At 40.0% G+C, this 18247-nt stretch overlaps 2 protein-coding genes across 3 annotated transcripts; one reads left to right on the forward strand and one right to left on the reverse strand.

Annotated features, from left to right (window-relative positions):
* The first annotated feature begins 397 nt into the window (after positions 1-397).
* On the forward strand, positions 398-6869 carry LOC114446643 (transmembrane protein 47-like). The gene is made up of 3 exons (XM_028422322.1): positions 398-728; positions 3005-3145; positions 5822-6869. Exons 1-3 carry the CDS (start codon positions 512-514, stop codon positions 6001-6003), a joined length of 540 nt encoding a protein of 179 aa, XP_028278123.1. The 5' UTR covers positions 398-511; the 3' UTR covers positions 6004-6869.
* Positions 6870-10812: 3943 nt separating this feature from the next.
* il13ra2 (interleukin 13 receptor, alpha 2) lies at positions 10813-17175 on the reverse strand. Of its 2 annotated transcripts, none has more exons than XM_028420841.1 (10): positions 17017-17175; positions 16755-16848; positions 16448-16599; positions 15878-16031; positions 15662-15782; positions 15324-15496; positions 14985-15127; positions 13908-14052; positions 12070-12184; positions 10813-11418 (listed from the first exon to the last, which is right to left on the reverse strand). In XM_028420841.1, the coding sequence occupies exons 2-10, from the start codon at positions 16834-16836 to the stop codon at positions 11331-11333; spliced, it is 1173 nt and encodes a 390-aa protein (XP_028276642.1). In that variant the 5' UTR covers positions 16837-16848; positions 17017-17175; the 3' UTR covers positions 10813-11330. The 2 variants fall into 2 exon arrangements, with proteins under 2 accessions (XP_028276642.1, XP_028276643.1); XM_028420842.1 differs by lacking the exons at positions 10813-11418; positions 12070-12184 and adding exons at positions 12725-13363; positions 13613-13670.
* Positions 17176-18247: the final 1072 nt, after the last annotated feature.

Genomic DNA, 18247 nt, shown 5'->3' on the forward strand with positions numbered 1-18247 from the left:
GTAGGTTCTGATAGACTATATTTGATAATGCTTGGATGTTTATGTGTTTTTTTTTTACTGAGATATGTTCTATCTACAAAGATCCAAACAACTAGTTCAGAGGCCTCTTTCAAAGTAAAAGCACCAAATTGACAATGTGTGTGGATGAACTAATGTATGAACTAATTTAACTACAGTTTAGAACGGGGTTTAAGAAAATTTATTTAATTTCATTATTTATTAATTTATTTCACATTTCTTTTTGCAATCTTTAACAGTTGTATGATAATATAATATAATATAATATAATATAATATAATATAATATAATATAATATAATATAATATAAAAAAGCTTCGAAGCAATTATTTTGAAAAGCCGATCAAACCGGATGTCTCCAGTTAAACTTTCCCAGCTGGACCCTCACAAAGCAGTGCAGGCTATGGTGGGAGAGGACGGTCGCACACGGACCTGCAGCGAGCTGATTTGACTGAGCGTGACCTGCCGCCCTCCGTGTAAGAACAGTGAGAAGATGTCTGTGAACGAGGTGTATGTGTTCCGACCCTTCAAGCTGATCGCGCTGCTGTGCGTCTTTCTGGCGCTGTGTTTGGACGTGGTGGCTCTGCTGAGTCCAGCCTGGGTCACTGCGGAGCATTTCTCCCTGTCTCTGTGGGAGTCCTGCTCCCAGTCCGAGGCGCGGCACCCGACGGAGGAGGCTCAGTGGAGTTGCTTCTCTACCCTCACATCTGGTAGGAAGCTCTGTTTATGTTTGTTTTGACACCTTCTCTTTGTGCGTTGTTGTTGTTTTAACTTTCTGTTCTTGTAGTGAGGATGTTGGGAAGAAGGTCCAGACACTTTACTAAGTTGCTGTGTTGATGTTTACAGGAGGATTTACCAGTAGTTTGTGTTCAGTGTTTCAGTTTTACTGCACAGATTAATAATAAACAGGGGGATTTGTAGAACTGTACAAAAGCATCAGACAGACAGCTCCGGCCATCATCCCCAAGGATGGGTTTGTTTTAGTTGGCTTGTTGATCAGCAGCTGAGGAATTCGGGCTTACATGTGCTGCTGATACATTTCCTCTGCTCATACCAGAGAAATGAGGTGGTGTCAGGCACACTGTGGTGATCTGCTCTGATCATGTTATAAATGCTAGTGAATCAGTGTTTGTTTAAATGATCATCTTCTATAGAAACAGAATCTCTTTGGCAAACAAAGGGGTTAACCCTTTATTAGACTGTGAGTGTGTTTGAAGTGACACAATCGGCATCTTCCCCACATCATCACCCACCAGGCCTGGACCCACCAGGTTGTCTTTTTGTGAAGCAGAGAAGCCATGACAGGAGTATTTGTGTCCCCCTCAACCCCCAACATTCCCCCCACAGGGACACAAATCCGCATTAAATGCACCAGATTTAGGAGCATTAAACTGCTGGCAGGTTCACTATTGGCTCATTATATCAGGGGTTTTGTTGGTGTGTCACACCCAATTGTTGACTGTGGAGATAAAAAGTTGTTTTTTTTTCAGAGACACTGGGCCTGGATGTGATGGAGCGCGCTCTGATATTGTGGAATGTGTCGGGGTGAAAAGGAGGCGGGTTTGAGTGTCTGCAGGGAGGGGTGTGTGGAGGTTAAAGGTGCAGTTCACCCAAAAGGCCAAGCAGACCCATTATGCACATGTTGACATGCAGTTCAGTGCAGAGCATATTGCAGGTGACTGAAATAATAAGTAATACAATGACAGTGAACAGTGAATATTGTTGGCTGAGCTTGTTAACTTCAGCAAATGCAAATTCTCTTATTTGAGTCGAGCCCTTTTGTGGTTCTGCTTTCTTCTGACACTGACAAGTGGGACATCAGAGAGGGAATACACAATGTGGGCACAAATGGAAGGATGAAACCTCTTCTGCTGGTTTCAGACTCTGCATTTGATGAATTGAGAGTCAAGCTCAGTTTAAAAATGTTAGAAATGTTGAGGTCTTTTTGGGAAAGAATCCTTTTGACGTGCAGGAAGTGATGAGTTTTACTTTTCCAGTAGGAGCAACTGCAGTCTGTTTGAAATAAATAAAACAAATGTGGTGTTAAAAAAAAAACCACCACGATGAAACGAGATGGAAAAGACTGGCAAAAAACACAACACAGTGACAATACTGTGGAAGTGCTGCTACGTCCCGTCTGGGCTGCTGCTCCTCATTGTTAATCTGTACTGCAGACGATCACAGTTTCTTCAATTTCTTTGCACATTCTGTGATGCTAGCTGCAGAGATGTCTGTGTATGAGCGGAAATGCAACGCTACCTATAGCAGAGCAGTCACAGCTGTTGCGGCCTCTGTCACAGGTTACAATGTAAGGTATGCATGTTTTATTTTTAAGCAGTCTCTTCATCAGCTTGGCCATATTACATGTGTGTCACGTCATAACACATAGGGAACCTTCAGCCTTGGTTGTGTCGGCTACAAGTGTCAGGAGAAGGTGCCATATAACCAGACCACTCTCACGCCTGTATTTTAGATGGGGTGAGAACCGTGACCTTTTGTTCCAAATATAGCCGAGTGGGCAGTGAAGCCAACAGAAAACATCAGCATGTCAACAGTATGACCTCACACAGCAGGAAGTTATGTTGAATATTTGCAGTGATTAGCTTAAAACTCTCTGCATATGTTCTGTACAATCCAAAGAAATCATTCATATGTATATATCGTTCATACAATACATCAAAATACTGAGCATTGGTCAAATGGTACGCAGAGTGGGGATTTATATAACGTGTAATATAATTCAGCCATGTTTATTGTACTTTATTGAATCACTGTGACTTCAGGGCCTTGTGATCCTGATGGAGCCTGTTTCTGGTACAGGCCACCGTTCGTTCTGCTCCATTCACTTCTCTCTGTAGGATTAGCTCTTGTTTTGTGTTTGTCAACACAGCGGTTCAATTCAATGGTGTGCTCCTGTGAATCAAGCTTTTGTTGTTGAGTGCGATGCTCCTCTCTAACCTGTGTGTGTGTGTGTCTCGTCCTGCAGACTGGCAGATCGCCACCCTGGTGCTGCTCGGTGCCGGTGCAGTCTCAACTCTTGTGGCCTTTTTGGTGGCCCTCATTTCCCTCTGCAGGGGGACGCAGAGACAACACTACCGCACCGTGGCCGTGTTCCTCTTCACTGCAGGTATGTCACAGAAAGCAGCTACGCTTTTCCACCCTGTGTGGATATATAAATCAAATATTCCAGCAGATCATGCACTTTTGGGAACAGAAAGCACATATGCATTCACCACAACAGTTTCCATATAGGAATGTGTTTTTGTTCCAGTGCTGGCATTAAACAGAAGGATACAGCTGAATAAGGCTTGCTGGTTGAGCTCATTTTTTCTGTGGTGTGGTGACTGGAGAGCTGCTGGTTCCTGAGCCAAGAAAAAGCAGCCACAGAATTTTTAGACCTAACCAACAAAGTGAAGTCACTGAGGGAAAAGAAACCACCACTCCTCACCCAGCGCTGCCTCATAGCTGCTTTTGCATGCTGTGTCTGAGGGTCCTTATAGGCTAAAAAACACAATTTGACACTATAATGGGACGATGTATCTATAAACCGTGTAATTAAAATCAAAGGTCAAGACACATTGTTCCATACATGCTATGATCAGCCACGATGAAGCTCTTAACTCATCCTCAGTTCAGTTTCCAAAAATAAGTGAGTGGTTGGATTATAAGGAACATCCTGTCCCTGTACATCACATTGTCCCTGTAGCCAAAATTAAAGGGGTAGTCTGACATTTAAAAATGATACCATGCTGCTTAACATGAAGACTTTAAACTGTGGGAGTCCCCACTTTAAATGACATGACAAACTCCATTCTAACTCATTATTGTTAAATGAATACGGTCTTATTACATGTGATGGATGATAGAAAAAAATGTGTTTCAGTGTAAGTTATATTTAGAATACTATCACTGTTAGGCAGCCTGTTCTGATAGGAACTGAAGCTGTTATATAAATCTACTTCAAAGCTGTACAAGCATACTCTGAGTTGCTTGCCTGACACATTCTCTAGTTTGTGTGACTTTGTTGTGTTATAAATAAATTAAAACTTATGATATTACCCATATTTTTCCTGAAGTGCAGCTTGGAAACTCTACTCTGACTGTTGACTTATTTAGAAATAGATGGAGTGGAGGATGCGTGGAGCTGTAAAGCCACACTCCCATCACTCAGTGGCCACACCCATAATTATGTATAGTTTTAAACATAAAATATATATATAAAACAAAGTTTGTGTGTTACAGTCAGATATTAGATACAGAGACCAAAACAGTTTTTGTTTTATCAAGCTATAAATATGTTAATATTTCCAAAGTTTCACAGTTTTTGTTGTAAATACAAACAGTACTGCAAAAATCTGCATAAAATAATAAAATAATATCTACCTTCAGGGGGATTTTTGTCTTGTTCTGTCAGCAGTCACAAAGGACCACTGTAGTCTACTCAATGGCCATACTTTTTGACTATTAGCCATTCACTGAAAAGCGTGGGAAGGCCGTGTTATCCTTTCCTCTGTGTAATTGCTTTAAGAGCCTTGCAGGAATAAAGTCTCCATACAGACCTCAGTAGTGCAGCAGCAGAAGGGGTGGACTGTTAAATGCCCCTTGGCAGCGCTGTGACTGTGTGGTATTTATTTTCTGTCCAGAAATATGACCTCAGCGGGCTGAGCTCAGTCTGGGCTCCATCAACATCTACTACACTCTCAGGCTACACTCATTCCTTCCCTGCACACCCACAGCTCCGTCCTGTAGGAAGGAAAGGCGGAGCCACTGTTACACTGAGTCCTGTTCCTCACCTAGCATGCATGAAAAGGAACTGAAGCTTTTAAAGCAGACCGCAGTGCGCCATCAGGAGCTCAAGGTCCTTAATGATGTAAAGGAAGAATGATTCACAATGTCAAACCATTAAAGTTATTTTCTTCCTCTGATGTCGACATTAAAAGAGTCATGATAAAGGATTTGACTTTGGGGTGCCAGAATGTGCTGTCAGGGAACAAAAGGCAGGCCACTTCAAAAAGACCCCCGCTCTCCACTGAGCAAGAAACCCACAGAGGTGTGTCATATTTTCCAAGGACAGTATTTTTGACCTTTTTTATATCATGACATGTCAGACACAACACAGATCCTAAACCAATGCATTTATTGTGCTAGACCTTTTGACCCTTGCTTGAAAAAGTGCTATAAATATAAAATTGGATATATTTTACTGGTGTTTAATACACTACATTATATAAGCATCTTGAATCCAGAGTCCTTTATACTTCATGTCCTGATACATCTAGATTGTCAGAAGCAGTGACTTGAAAAGAAAAAGCTTTTATATAACCTGTCTGTGGTTACCTTCAGCGACTGTCAGCTTCCTTTGCAGACACTTTAAACACCTTCTTCATTGCTGTGTTCCTTTTCATCCCCCAGCCTCTTTTCATCAGCAGCCATAGTCAATTTACTTCCATCATTGCAGCTTGTGAGTTTTCCAATCTGCATTTTAACATCAGCAAGGCCATGAAGATCACAGGGTTTAGGCTTGAATGATACATTTTGTGCTGAAAGCACAAACATACTCCTTGGTAGAGACAGAGCAGATGCTTGGTGCATAAAGCGATGGGTTAATCTGAAAAAAGAATGGGTAAATTCACAGTCAGAAGTGAAATGAGTAGGAGGAGGTGGATTGTTTAAACCATATAATCATGTTTATTTTTAACAATACAGTTACATTTTAACACTCCTGACTCGTGCTCCAGCAAGCTAACATGAAGCATGTGGAGCTCTGCCTGTGTAATTTTTCTTTTTTTTTCTGGATGTCTAGTTGTTCTGCAGGCCTGTGCTCTGGTCCTGTACCCAATCAAGTTCATCGATGGAACAGTTCTGCAGACCTATCACGAGTTCAACTGGGGCTATGGCCTCGGCTGGGGAGCCACCATCTTCATGTTGGGCGGAGGAATCCTCTTCTGCCTGCGGACAGACATATACGAAGATGCAATGTACTGAAGCCTTTTATCAGCTCCGCTGCTGGGAACACAAATACACAGAGAGACTCCTCCTCACTCTGCACAGGGCCGGTGTGAGCACTCTAAGTTTCTCCTGCTCTCTCTGTTATTTTTAGACAGGTTGTGAAGACCTAATTTAGGCCACAGCTGTATGAATAGAAACACACCCCCTCCCTCCCTCCCTCCCTCCCTCCTCCCATTACCTTCAGCCCTGGTGGGATCGAGGGCGAGGTGGCAAAGCTAAAGAGCTTTCTGGACATGCTCGAGCCACCGATGCTGGATGTTTCCACTGCACGTTGACCTGGATCTTTATTGTTAGAGAGAAACAGCACAGAGAGGTGCAGTGGATGAATATTTTACAGGACTAATCTTTTCTTTTATAATGTTTTTGGAGTTTTTCACAAGGATAAGCTTGTTGTCAATGTATTTATGGTATCACTTCCCAATGACTGTGTCTTAGCTGCAACATATCTAGTGAGTGTCAATCAGTCTTTGATATATGCTAACAAGTGTTTATAATTTGTTTAGAAAATCACACTAGTGTGTCTCAAATGAAAAGTATCAATGTGTACAAAGTGTTTTTATGTGAAGGAAAATAAAATTTTGAGGTGTAAACCTTGTTATCAATATTAGGACATGGAATTTTGACACCTGCGCTTCACTAACTGACCTTTGGCAGACTTTTTAAGAGGGGCGCCACTTGTTTTGATGGGACAGCAGTGAGAGAAAAATGCAAACAACTTTCATTATTCAGAGCACACAGGAAACCACCCCAGGCTGTTTAAAGAGGCACCACCAGGTTGCCAGTTCGGGTAAAAACCTGAGTGACATATTATTGCAACAGGACCTTAGTAGTATTGCATAACCTCAAGAAGAATGTTCCTGAAGGCTTATATTACATGTAGCTGTCCAGCAAAAACAAAAAAATAAAATATTAATCTCTAAATTATATATTGCATCATCAGATGTCAATAAATTCAGCTTCTTGTCTAAACTTGTCAAAACTTCAAAATAATAAAAAGGTTTATTGTTATTATTTCTTGTGAAGAACCGAAGTTGCTGCCACATTTGAGCTGCCTGGTGAAAATTCTCTTTACACATGTTCTGCACTCCACAGAGTCCAAACTCAGCAGCTGGTAAACAGGAAGAAGATAAACAGTTTCCACAGCTGCAGCAGTGTGAAAACTCGCCAGCTGTGATCAGTCTTTACACCGGGGAGGCTCCAATTGCACCATGCGGGCCTGATCCCGGGTAATGTGGTGTGTGAGACAGTGGTGGAACTTTCCCATTTTCTGCTTCTCACATTTCACTACAATTTAGTGGGAGATGTTGTGTTTTACATATATTACAGCTTTACGTTTTAAGATCATGATTTCACACAATGGGCTTTTGAAATATGTAAAATTTATGGAGGTGACACATCAGTGCCTGTCTTATAATAGCTTTCTGGAATCTGTGAAATGTGACTTAGGAGTTAAAGGTGAGGTGGTTATGGCAGCTAGCAGAGAAGGGGTGTATCAGTTTCTATAACATGACACACGGGTGATCAGGTTACTTTAGTGTCACACATTTCTTTAATGCATGTTGGCTTTTGTCAAATGTAAAAAAAAACATTAGAAAAACAATAAATATTGTAATAATATAAACATATTGTTGTACCAGAACTGATCCACGATATTCACATTTACTCCCTAGAGCAAGTGTTCTTTGCTCTCATGTGTAGAATACATGCACTCACAGTGTTTAATGTTAAATGTCAACATGTGGGCTAGTGGGTCTCACTTTCCACCTACACAGTTCACTTCATTATATGCATCATAAAAACTCTTTTTTGCTCTGTAAAGCTGTGTGCAGTTATAAAATCACCAACTGTTTTATTTGACTGTAATGAACACCATGTCCAACCACAGTAACAGTGAACTCTGTCTTCTTCCCCCACCTAGTGGTCAAATATGCTGCGTGATGAATGGCTGTTTTTCAGGTGAAGAGTGATGTTAAGTCACAGTACGAGCTGATCTATATCATTTTGTCCTCTTCGCTCTATGAAAATCAAGATGTGGAACCGACTCGCACAGGCGAGTACGTATGGTTGGTTTTAAGATCATTTTGATAGAAATGAACTTAGAAGAACACACATCAGCAAAGCTGACCTGAAACTCCAACCTCAAGTAATACAAATGATGTTATGAGTGAGTAAATATTTCATTCACAAGCCTTTTTTTAAACTGATGCACAGCTGAGTTTATTGATCTCCACTGCAGCTGCTCCTACAGTCTCTCATCTTTGAATGCTTTTAAAATGACCACATCCTCTCCCATTACTGCCAAACATTAACACAGCTCTTACTGTATGAAGCAAGGCAACACACTTTCCTCTCTTGTCTTCTTGTAGATGTGATTGCATCTGCCTGTGGAGAGCAGCCTGGCCCCTGGGTCCAGTAACCAGCCAGGCCCTGCACACTTTCACTCTGCAGGGACAGATTCCAGTTACTGAGCCTGGGGGACAGAGACCAACATGGACTCCAGCTCCTCACTGCCTGAGGAAGAAAATAAAAGCACTATTGAGACACTTGATCCCAAAATTTATTTTAATAAATACAAACCTGAAGGTGTCCCAGCAGTGGATGTCCTTTGCAGATGAGGGTCATTACAGCAGTAAGGCAGACTGCAAAGGAACACCTGGGCTATACATTACCCTCCTGCCAATCCTTTGTAAATGCAGGCTCCACAAAAATTACATATTAACCCAAAAAAGTTACTCACTTCTCCTCCACTATCACCACTGCTGCCCCTGATTCCCGTTTAACCCACACACTGCTGTACTCCTAAAACCTGGTGTTAATACAGCAGTCAGGTCGTTTCATTCAAACAGAGATTTCATATTTAACCTATGTGTTTCTATATAAATACACAATATGAGACATTCTGTGTGTCATGTGTGTGTTGCATTGTTCATGTTTTTATTATCTGTTAAATCATTCCTTCATGAGCAGTCCCAGCTTTGTATTGTGGGAAGCTGTCAGCTGCCTAGCTGACCTTGTAGGTGTCAGTAATCATCGGGATCAAACAGTAAAAGCTGCTATCAGCCTGGAGACAGATGGTTAAATTCCCAACATGAAAAGAATGATTGCTCAGTGGAACGCAAATAAAAAGATTTCTTATGTGTTCTTGGCAATTTTTTTTAATTCAGCTCAGACAAATATGCGCAAACATCAAACCCACCTGTGCCACAAAATGCAGCTTTTTTATGGGTTTATGCTGTCTGAACACTAGGGGGCAAGAGCGCATTCTATATACAGTTCAGCACAGAGCAGCTTATCAGCAAAAGTAAATAATATTTTTTGATCATGCATATGAAAAATGAAGAGATAAGAAACATGTAGGATCATGCAAGATGTAAAAGCATTTTGGAGCTGACTGTGAGGAGTGAACCTTCACCGCCAGGGTTCAACCAGTTCAAAAATACAGTCATGCGAAAAGCCCTCCCAACAAATCCAGCAACACAGACTTCTGACTGACAGATTTCTGGCTGACAATCGTTAACAGCTGTGACTTTACAGCCCACACTTCAAATGATTCGTGACAAATAATATAACTTAGCAGTTAAAGATGTTTTGTTTTTAAGAGAGACAGCTTTCAAGACTTTCAGCAACTTCGGCTGATTTTATCATCCTTGAATGGCACACTATAGCTGACACACTAACTGACTGTAACTACACAATCAAACCAATCAAAGTGAGTGATGTAGCCTATTTTAGATGTTTTGGATTACTCTAACACTGCCTTGCATCACAAAAATTACGTGATGTTGCGGTACAATGACACAACACTGTAAGCGATAAACTTCATGTCAGTCTCTCTTCTGTCATTTTTACTGTTGTCATGTGGTAGAAGTAACTCACAGCATTCATGTGAAATGTGCATATGTGTGCAGTAATATTTGTCAACACACTGTCTTTGAATAACTTACATACTACAGATAAAGTGGCTTTCAGTGATACACTTTATTTGAATAACTGAAACATGAGGCAGCAAGATTTTCTTCTACTTGATCAGTGTTAAACACTTCTATTATATGGCAAGAATGAGCTTATGGATTCCTCAATACATAAATGATAAATGTTAGAGCAGGAACAGTGTTAGCAAAACAATAACCTTGTTTTTTTAACCTGTTGTTTTTGTTCCTCTACACCAAAGGTACCATAAAGGTTCTTCTCTAATGTAACACTCCCATCTATTACTGTTTTCTGTGGAGCAGTGATGTTACTAAGCTCATCAAATCATTCCTCCACTTTTTCTCATACACATGAAAATACTTTTCAGCTTGTAGACCTGTACAACAGTTCTCACCCCCCATCAAACACTGATATGAAGACATTCAATAAACCCCAGTAACAACAGCTTTGTTCGTGTGCCCATAAACTGTTTCTTAAAATCACACAGCAGGTGTATTACATTCCACTAACTCCTCTGGTTAAACTTAGACTTATAAAAATATATGTAATACAATCATTTGTTAAAGCATACATTCATTTTAGGTTGACATGAATAGCAGTAAAACACATACAGCTCATAAACAATGACTGCATTGGACCAACTCGATGATTTAATATAAGATAATAGAGGCTGGAGTTCTTTTGATCTACATGAGGCATTTTGGTATGTGCACAAAATTATTGTAACATTGTTACAATAAAAATGGCTTAAAGCACTGAAAAAAACTCTGTTCTGTTCTAACTATTGCATAAATTGCGTAATTTAACTGATTACAGACTTCACTGGCCTGTGCAAGGTAGATGTTACAAAAACAATGTATTAATCCTGCATTTACACACCACTAGAGAAATAAACTGGCAAGAGTTGAGGCACAAAGTAAACAAACAGATCAATAAAAAAATAAATGTTAAACATAAATGAACCCGAGTTTACTGATTTAACTGTCGATAAGTCTGACAAACAGTAACCCTGAATATCAAATACAAAATTCTCACAAAACAAGTAATGAGTGAATTCTCTGCTGGCAAGAGTCATAGCAAAAAGTAAACAACCGATCCCAAGAGGTTACTGATGTCCGTTAAATTTCCAGTTACATGACATATTTGTGTAAATTCAAGAATTTGAGTATACAAAAGGCACTTGTCTAACAATAGGCTGTGATATATCTGCATCTAACAGACTGCAGCTTTCAGTCTAACATCTTCAGTAAAGTGTTAGCAGTAGTTACACACTCACTCGCTGTATGCTATGCTGTCTAATTTTCAGACCCCGATAAATGAGAGAGGAGGTGTGCAGTGACAGATCATCTGTCAGAGGTGTTTCTGTTTCCTGGTTAGATATCTGTGGCTGTAACAGATGTATGTCTGGTAAACAGGGTGGTGAGCAGAGACCCCAGCTTCTCCTCTTGTCTTGGTTTCTTCCTAAAAGAAAAGCACTGTTTGGATTGGGTTCACATTCTGGTTTGACTCCACATCTGTGTGTGTATGTGGTGTATATACCAAGGGCGTAGATTTGCTTTTGACATTGGTGGGGACCAAAGATTTCAACCACTGTCTCTCACTCGCTGTCTTGCATGAGTTTTTTGGTGCTGCCAACCAACGTAGCTCCACACGTGACAGCAGGGAAAGGCACAGCCAATCACATGGCCATCTGTGTTACAGTAGAAGCAGAGCTCTTGAGATAACCCAATCAGAATCAGAAAATCAAGGATTTTGGGTATGAGGACAGGAGGTTATCTATTGGTAGGACTCCAGAACAACAACAGAATTTAGCCCTTCCTGCAACCAGGAAGGAGGGGATCAAATTATTGGTGGGGACAATTTAGTAATCGCTGGACATTGGTGGGGATGTGTCACCTCCGTCCATGCTAAAACTATGCCCTTGGTGTGTACTAGACTCTAAATGATTCGTGTGATCAATTAGTGAAGTGAGTTACACAGCTCTTATTGAAAAAATGCACAGTTCAACTTTTTAACTGATTAAGGACCAAGTTTGAAGTCAATAACTTTATGCATTCATCCAGGAACACCTGTCCTTTCACACTCTTCACACAACACTTAATATGTACTCACAATCTGAACACTGCTCCCACACACAGAGACAACACCATTATGGCCACGATGGCAATGGCAACGTATACGTAGACAGGCACCACGTCCTGGTCTGCTTTAGGGGCAACTTCAATCTCTAAAATAGAAACAAAAAAAGTCCATTTACAGATGATTAATAAAACATGTACACATGTACAAGAAAAATAAAGAAAGAAAAATAAAGACATTAGATCCAGATGTGTTATCCGTTAATTGCTCTGCCTTGTGATTTTAAAAGCTGAATGTCTGAATGTTTCACATTCACGAAGAGCACACCAATAAAATTGGTCACAGTGTGTGTGACAGTGTAAATATTTTTAGTGTGCTCTCATGTTAACAGGCTTCAAACACTTCAAACACAAGATCATACTGCAGATGTTTAATAGGCTCTGTTTGAATCATGCTTTGGTCAGTCCAGATTTCTGGACCCAGACTCACACTGTGTAATAAATCAACAGGCACTGGTAGAATATAATTACATTTTTTTACTTTAAACAACCACAACCACAACCAGGTGTGTGGAGTTAAACTGTTTTCACATAACACAACGTAACATATAATAACAGACAGATGTCAAAAGCTCAGGTTATTCTGAATTCTGAAATATTCTGTTATTTTTTTTAGCCAAAATAAAAGAATAAGTCCAGGTGGACTGTGTAATACATGGGTGTTAAAGGGTTAAATAAAGGAGACTCACACAGACTTTGATCACATCATGTATTTTGTGATGCTTTAAAGCTGTATTACATGTATGTGTTTTCTGTTCATTACACAAAACAGCTTTTCATTTTGCCACAACTCAAATAAACAAAATAAATTAGGATACACTCAAAAGAGAACTGAACTCAGGGAGCTTTGTATGGTAGAAGACACACACAGCAGATAAGGTAACAGCTGGCAGATTTTCTTTTCTGCCCTTTTCTCTGCAAAGACAATGATCTCATCACGTCATTTGTTTCACATAATAAATATTTATGTTTCTTTTCTTTTCCCCCCATAAATAAGGAGCCAGTTTTCAGTATGAATCACTGTTTCACTCCTGAAATTCAGCTTGTGCGCTTCTTTAAATAATCCATCATTTGTAACCCTAATATTACACTGACATGCAAACATTGTGACTTATTACCACATTCAATATGACTCAAATATATATATATATATATATATATATATATATATATGACATCACTCTGATGTCATTTTGTTGTTTGTTTTGTCGAGGCCCTGTGAGGAGCTTCAGTCTTTCCTCTGGACCACTTGACAGCGGCATCAATACCTGAAAATAAATAAATAAATAAGATCAATCAGAATATTTGCTATTTTTCTTTAAATTATGTATCAAAAGCTATGTTACATGTGTAGCATGACTTTTTTATTAATATTACTATATCATCAAAACATCTGGATTATCTGTAAAGTAAGTTTACAAAGTTAACAAAGAACACAATGATGTAAAATAATATTAATAGCTAAAACAATAACCTAAATGCAATTTATGTTTAAAAAAATGTAAATTAAAACTTACGGTTTAGTGATGGCAGCTGGGGATCCAGAAAGTAAGTTGCAAAAACTCGTAGTTATGTCTTTAAACAAAAAAGACGCCTTATACTTTAGTTTGTAAAATATTTTACTCTGGAAACACACTTTAATGAGCTTTAAAATATGCCTGTCTGCCAATGGAATGTATATTTAGTGACTGATTCTGTATTTCCTTTGAAGCTTCGCACTTGAAAAACATTTCTTTTTTTAATGAATGTCTAGAAAGATGCAGAAAAACTTTATTTTTATGTCAGAGTTGTTATGAGGTGACAGACTATTACCTGGGTCACACGTTGGATGACTCCACTCACTCCAGAAGCCTGTGTCTGCACAGTATTTGTGCAGTTTGGAGCGAACCCTAAAGCAGCTTCTTTCTTTGGTGGTAATGGAGGGCAGAGTTACTCTTGTCTTGTCACTGGTGTAAATCTGTACAGAAATTATTAGAATACATGACAATAATGCGATAATGTGTTGTCAACAGAGCAGTCTCTCATATGACTAATGCTTTGATTAATCAACTAAAGACTAGATGATGGGACAAAAAGTGTCAGGTTACAGATAAAATGATGATAACGTTCAAAATGTGTCCTGCACTACTGAAGTGCAGGAGTTGTGCCAAATGATTGATGCTGCCCAAAAACTACTACCCTGAGCAAGTAAACAAGTTACTAGTAACAGGGAAGTGATGGGATTTTCCCCGAGCATTAATTCTGGTATAACAGGAAAATCCAAAACCTCAGCCTACGCAGGTGATGGTGTAAACTGAAATTAAAAGGAAACTGTTGAACTGGGGGGGGGGACTGTTGGACAACAGACCATTATGAGTACATAATTTAAGAGTAGTTGATATTTAATCCTGTCTGACACTTCACTGGAGAGTGATCACAGCAGCTGAAGACGAGGAAGGAACTTCCCATAAAATAACACAGTAACAGTAAAATCATTTTTAATCAATGTTATAGGAGGCACACATTTCAAAAGAATACTGTATCATGTCTGAGGCACATTTTTGTCAGCACAGTATTGATTTAATTTATTGCTTTGATGACATAAATGCTCATAAAGCCAGCATGACCTTAGCAACCTTAGCCAGTATGTGTATTAATGCACATGAGGCACAAGCAAAGCAACAGCAGCACAGGATGGAACCAAACCTGGGACTCCTGTTTGAGTCTGCTGCACATGATACTGTGTTGGATAAAATAATCTGGTCCACCAAGGTACTGATGTCAATGTCAGGAGTCTGATCTATGACAGGCGTATGCTTGTTGTGTCTACGCACACCAAGTGAATAGCATTTCTCAGAAAAGGTTCTGGTTGGTCGAACAAAGAAAAAAAATGCATTTGATAAAACATACCAATGGTGTTTTTCCATCTATAATGTGTTCCACTTCCCATTCCAGACAGTGGATGGGAACCCTCCCAGGACTCTCCCAGTGTACTTCCAGCTGCATGTCTGAACATATCTGCACATACAGGTTGTCTGCAGCTGCAGGCTTCACTGCATAAATGTAAAACAAAGAAGTTCAGACTGTGACAGATTCAAACAGGAAGACAGATCTGACAGATTACGATTGAGATCACAGTGAAGCGTGCATTGACACAAACATGGAGTCAAAATCTGAGGGCAAGAAAATCACGTTGTCCTCAGTGAGGAGTCAGTGTGCGTGTTAGCTCTGTGAGGGAAACATGCATACCGTGGTTCTGGATTTGCAGTAAGGTGAATAGTGGCTTCTGGGAGGAGCCGTTGACACAGAAGTTGATGTTGGTGAATTCAGGGAGAGATTTTCCTGTGAAGTAGCAGCCACTCCTAACTCCATCTGATACGATATATTGTGGGCATTCTACTGCCTGATCCAGACCACTATGCCTGCAAGAAGGGAGGCAGACCAGATATCACATGGCATGTAATAGATTTCTGTGATCACCTGGGCAGACCTTGTCACCACATTTATTTATTATTTAATTTTTTTCTATTATGTTTCATACTTTGTTAGACACCCGAGACTTTCTTTTCCAGTGCACATAAACATACCAGAAATATAGATTTAGCTTTGCGCTGGCCAGCGTCTTTGGGTCCTTTCTCCATTTGCACTCCACATACTCCATGTTGTGGTACACACAGGTGAAATTGTGGACTTCAGTACCTGTGACACCTATGTATATATGTGGGAAAAAAAACAATACATAAGTTCATTTTAATCTAAATTACTTCTCTGCACTGTCTGATGTTTAAAGCAGGAGGACAGACCTGTGCTGGGAGGCTTCTGAATCCATTCAGTGTAGTTGCTCATGAGCAGACTGTTGTTGGTGCAGCTTCCACTTAGCAAAGTGTACACTCTCACTCTAATGTCTTTCATCAGATCAAACTGGGCACTGTACGTCCTCCTGCCTGTCCTGAGGGTCTGCAAAACCAGCACAAACAAGCATGTAAGTACCTAAAACTAAAGTCACAGTATATCTGCTGTGGTTCATATTTTAACTTCTGCACTTAAAACCACTTTGACTGCACAAAGAGAGCCTAACTGAGTCCAGATATAACATTCATCTTCACATCAGCCCTCACCATAAACACAGTTTTGATCATTGTCTTAGGAATTACAATACAGGTATTGCCCTGTTGACAAAGCTCCTTGAGGCAATTTCCTGAGGTTTCCCTTGAAGCTACCCAATCCCTGCTTGTATGAAAATAAAGTAGGAAGATTTAGGAGTTATATGATATCCACTCCCATATATCCACAAACAATACAAACGTTTGTTTTCCTTTTTTGTTCCTTTGTATTCCTTTATAATTGTTGGTAATAAATTGCTCAACACTTACACTCCAACTTCCTCTGTAAGTGTTGAAGTACTCCAGCTGATACACAGTTGTACAGTCTGTCCTGTAGCGTAAGCTGGAGGGGGGGGACCATGTGATATCCAGATATCCAAGACGACCATTGTCAAATACTGAAAGGTCCGCAGGAGGGTCCACTGTAAATTAGAAGGACATTCAGGAACGTGTATGCACTATTTTTCATTACATTTTAGCAGTTGTATTTTATATATATAAAACTCTGGAAGCACATTCCCCATTTAAACACAAGCTAAACACAGATAAATACGCTGAGTGATTCATGTGGACCAACCTGTGAGTCCGTTGCAGTCCCCCCAGCAGATTAAGAACAGCATCACTGTAGCTGAATGATTCAGCCATGATTTAAAAGCCATTTATTCTAAAAACTAAATCAAAACAACAAAAGAACGAAAGAAAGAGAAAAAAGTTTTAAAAAAAAGATACAAATTTTTAAAAGGGAAAAAAAGTCGACACTAAATTCGTCAAACAAAGTTCAAATATGTCACAAACGTAAAATCATGCATACATTGTGCGAAATTTGCTGTAAGACTTACGTGCGACAGCCGCTTTATCTTCAGGCAAAGTGTATCAGACTGGCACTGTGTGGGTGGAGGAGATCAATTTGTAGCTGCGCTGCGTGGAAATGATGTCAGTTGGAACTACACGATGAGTAACAGTCCCGCAGAGGTAGACGCTGTTTTGGAATCGAATACTTTTAAGTGATGTACTGTGGAAGTGGAACACGATAGCAGCTGACATCTGGGAGGAGTCTGCATTGAGCATTGATGACCACTTTCTTTACACTTTCTTGTTGGCTCTTGTCCTGAAACTGCTATCGAGTTAAACTTCCACTGAAATCCTCCTTGGTGCAGGTACAATAATGGCTCTATTAGATGACTCATAGCACCTGTAATATTAAAATGACATCTGTGTATAATAATACATGGTCAGGGGTGCTGCAGATGTTCAGCATGTTAATGCTGAACATCTGCAGCACCCCTGACCATGTATTATACACAGATGTCATTTTAATATTACAGGTGCTTTAATAATACATGGTCAGGGGTGCTGCAGATGTTCAGCATGTTAATGCTGAACATCTGCAGCACCCCTGACCATGTATTATACACAGATGTCATTTTAATATTACAGGTGCTTTAATAATACATGGTCAGGGGTGCTGCAGATGTTCAGCATGTTAATGCTGAACATCTGCAGCACCCCTGACCATGTATTATATACAGATTATTGTGGTATCTTGGTGAAGACCTGTCCCTCTTACAAACACTGTTAGACGATGCGCTCAGGCTAAAACAACAACGGCTTTTAAGTGAAAGGTCCGTGTCTTGGCGCCAACTCCAACAAATCCTTGACATCAACCCCCCCCCCCCCAAGAAAACTCACATCGAACGTCAAACATCACTGTGTCTTAATCTTTGTGGTTTGCTGTGTCACTGACACCTGAGTAGGGTTCTTTGTTGAGAGGCTCAACCATAGTTCAAGTTGACATGCTGTTAAAAAAACAGTCAAGTGTGTTTGTTTCTATGCGAATGACAAAGAAAATAGAAGGTGGGTGGATTGGCTTTGGGTAGACAGACAGACAATATCTCAAGACATATTGACAACAGGCAGATTCTGGTCTCTGGTAAGTCCTGAACCTTTAACCTACTGTTCACCTGGATGAGTCACTGAACAATTACAACCTCAGTGAAATTGTTGAGAAGTCCTTCCACTAGTGGAAAAATGTATCAGCAATGAGGATCAGAATACACAGAGGAAGAGTTA

The sequence above is a fragment of the Parambassis ranga genome, chromosome 14 (genome assembly GCF_900634625.1).
Source record: "Parambassis ranga chromosome 14, fParRan2.1, whole genome shotgun sequence".
Lineage (NCBI taxonomy): Eukaryota > Metazoa > Chordata > Actinopteri > Ambassidae > Parambassis > Parambassis ranga.

Excerpts from the sequence above, each read along its gene's own strand:
- LOC114446643 (XM_028422322.1), top strand. The coding sequence starts at position 512 with ATGTCTGTGAACGAGGTGTATGTGTTCCGACCCTTCAAGCTGATCGCG. Across the intron at positions 729-3,004 it reads CTTCTCTACCCTCACATCTG|ACTGGCAGATCGCCACCCTG; the intron begins GTAGGAAGCTCT and ends CTCGTCCTGCAG. Across the intron at positions 3,146-5,821 it reads CGTGTTCCTCTTCACTGCAG|TTGTTCTGCAGGCCTGTGCT; the intron begins GTATGTCACAGA and ends CTGGATGTCTAG.
- il13ra2 (XM_028420841.1), bottom strand. The coding sequence starts at position 16,836 with ATGGCTTTTAAATCATGGCTGAATCATTCAGCTACAGTGATGCTGTTC. Across the intron at positions 16,600-16,754 it reads GGACTGCAACGGACTCACAG|TGGACCCTCCTGCGGACCTT; the intron begins GTTGGTCCACAT and ends TCTAATTTACAG. Across the intron at positions 11,419-12,069 it reads GTGGGAGCAGTGTTCAGATT|GAAGAAACCAAGACAAGAGG; the intron begins GTGAGTACATAT and ends CTTTTCTTTTAG.